At 62.1% G+C, this 2,898-nt stretch overlaps 1 protein-coding gene across 1 annotated transcript; it reads left to right on the top strand.

Moving 5' to 3' along the window:
• Nucleotides 1-234: 234 nt before the first annotated feature.
• On the top strand, nt 235-2,874 carry LOC141562695 (nonsense-mediated mRNA decay factor SMG5-like; the record flags this gene model as incomplete). The annotated part of the gene is made up of 1 exon (XM_074302694.1): nt 235-2,874. A coding segment is annotated over exon 1 (2,640 nt), but the record flags the coding sequence as incomplete, so codon positions are not given.
• Between the last annotated feature and the right edge of the window lie 24 nt (nt 2,875-2,898).

Raw genomic sequence — 2,898 nt, forward strand, 5'->3', positions numbered from 1 at the left:
TTTTCACTGCGCCGATTAGGGGAGGGACGGGTTCTCTCGGTCTCCCTTTCTCTGAGGAGATCCCTGATTTTCTGGGGAGAGCGGACTAGGAGCTCTCTGCACCGGTTAGGGGAGGGACGGGTTCTCTCGGTCTCCCTTTCTTTCCCTGAGGAGATCCCTGATTTTTGGGGGAGAGCGGCCTTGGAGCTCACTGCGCCAGTTACCAAAGCGACGCGTGAAGAGCGATCTGGAACTATGGAACCCAACCAAACCAAAGGACTTCTCCTGAAGATGGTGGGATCAGCACAGCAGCTGGATGCCCTCCTCGCGAGGGAGTCGGCCCACCAAGAAGTTTTCCAGCCCCAGAATGCGGCCCTGAGGAGCCAACTGGAACAATCTGCCATTTGCCTCATCCTGCTGAGCCCACGATATTATGGGATGGTCGCGGAAGAGCTGCTGTGGATGAAAGTGTACTACGATCTCCAAACCCTCCGGAATACCAGGGGAGCCCTTATGGACGCTTGGGGCCCAGAAGGTGCTTACCGGGAGCACCTCAAAAATGGAATTCATGTCTATCATTGCCTTTTCTTTTCTATGCAAGCACAGTTCGAGCTGCAATTGGAAAACTACATCTACTGGCCTTCCAGCCAGCCTGGGAGCCAAGCGAGGAGGGCGGGCTCTCCCTCCGCGGAAGAGATGGACTGGGCCAGGAAGTTCTGCCATCTTTGTCTGCTTCGGATTGGAGACTTGTACCACTATCTGAGGGAGTTCACGGCCTCGGAGGGAGAGGAGCAAGCTAAGCTCTACTACTACCGAGCTCTGTCGCTCATTCCCGACCTGGGCTTGCCCTTCGTGCACCTGGCAACTCTGTCCGGAGCTAAATTTTCTTACGTCGAGGCCATGTGTTTTTATCAGTGTTGCATCCATTCCAAAGTCCCCCACGCTGCAGCCTTCCTGGGTCTGGAGCAGATCTATCTGAAGATTCAGGAGGAATACAGACAGCTCCCGAGTGTTCCGCTGGGGAAACTAGGTCCAGAGCACCAGGCGCGGGAAGATGTGAGAAGGCTGCTGGTCAGCTTTGTGTATCTCCAGAGCCTCCTGACGCCCCAAGGCAGAAGACACCCGGCGCTGGAGAGGCTGTGCGCGAGGGTCCTGGAGAACTTTCAGCTGTGTCTCTCCCACCTGGCGATCCAAGCCGGCCAAGGCTGGGCCAGGAGAGCGGGGGCGGAGCAGGGGCATGGCTCCTCGCTCTTGCCAAATCAACTGGTCTTCCAAATGGTCATCCTGTGCCTCTTGACTCTGGAGAACTTGAAGAGAGCCGGCTCGGAACTGAGCCACACGGCCATCTCCTTCAGCCTGGTTTTCTTCTCTCATATCGTGCGTCTGGTGGGCGGCAACATCCGGGCGGCGCTGCACAGCCGGGTGGCGCCAGGGAGGGACGAAACGCAGGAGCCTGAGAAGCCTTGGCTGGAAGAGGGAGAACGGGGACCAGAGCTTCCCGCTCCCCACCCCGTCTCGGTTCACGTCGGCGAGTTCCCAGAGAGCGATCAGGAGCCGCGTTTCTCCATTCCACCTTCCTGCCCTGAAGATTCGTGGGAGGACAGCGAGTCCATGGAAGTCTGGGAGCCGGACGGGAGCCGGGACTCCCCCGGGGACTCCTACCGTGTCTTAGAGGACGGCGAAGATTGGGGGGACGTTTCTTTCTGTTCGCTCCCCGACTCGGACAGCAGCTTCAGCGAAGTAGCCTCAGAAGAAGGAGAAGAGGAGAGAGCCTCGGAGGAAAGCGCCATTTCCAGCAGCTGGACCCTCCCCAACTCGCAGGCTCTGCAAGAGCGGCTGGACATTCTGTGCGCAGAAGGGCTGCTCCCGGCTCTCCGGGTCGTCCTGCAGTGGCTGCTCACCGAGCCGGCCCTCAGCGCCCTCAGCATGCGCGCGTGGCCGGGCCTCTGGAGGGACCTGCTGCTGCTGCTCAACCTGCTGCCCAGCGCCCAGGAGCTCGGAAACCCCCACCTCGGGCTGGCCCCCCGGCTCCGCCAGCTGCTCCCCCACTTTGAGCGGCCCAGCCCCCCCATCTCTATGCCCCTCCTGGAGGACACCATCCTGCGCTCCCTCCTCCCCTTCCAGGCTGCCCACGCGAGCTTAAACTTTGACCTCGACGTGTTTCCCACTTTCTCCAGGGAAGACGTGGCTCTGCGCGCCTGCGTCCTGCGCACGTTTGGCCACTTCGCTGCCCACCTGCCTGACAGTCTCGTCGTGTTCGATCCGAAGCTGGGCCTCTTTCTCTGGGCGGTTCCTCCTTCGGGGGAGGCTCGGGAGAAAGGGGCGCCGCCCCCGGCCCGGGAAGGCCCGGCCCAGCTGCAGAGACAAGTGCAGTCCATGGAGACGGCCCTGCGGCTGCTCCGCATTCAGACGGCCCTTTCCCCTTACCTCATCCCAGACGCCGTGGCTCTGTGGCAGCACCTGCCCCTCGTGCGGGAGATGGCCCAGAGCGGGAGGTTCGTGCTCATAGTCCCCAGGATCGTGATCGACGAGTTGGACCGGAGGAAGAAGGAGGCCCCGGCCCGGTTCGCCCTGCGGTTCTTGGAAGAGCAGCTGAAGCAAAGGAACGGGCGCTTTCGGTGCCAGGTGCAAGTGCGGGGCAAGTGGAGGTGGCCCAAGATAGGAGGAGAAAACGCGGCTGCCTGGAACCTCCACAGCATCCTCCGCGGCTACGGGGAGCTGCTGCGCGCCGTCGGGGAGGACGCGGACAGCGCCAGGGGGATGGTGACCGTCCTCACGGCTCTGGACCTGGCGGGGGCCGGGCCCTTGTCCCCTCCCCTGAGCTCGGCGTTCGAGGCTGCGCACGAGGCGGGGGTGGCCATCGAGCACGTCCTCCCCTTCTACACTCGCTGGAAGGCCCTCAGCCGGAACACGGAGCTC

Source organism: Sminthopsis crassicaudata, chromosome 3 (assembly GCF_048593235.1).
Source record: "Sminthopsis crassicaudata isolate SCR6 chromosome 3, ASM4859323v1, whole genome shotgun sequence".
Taxonomy (NCBI): Eukaryota; Metazoa; Chordata; class Mammalia; order Dasyuromorphia; family Dasyuridae; genus Sminthopsis; species Sminthopsis crassicaudata.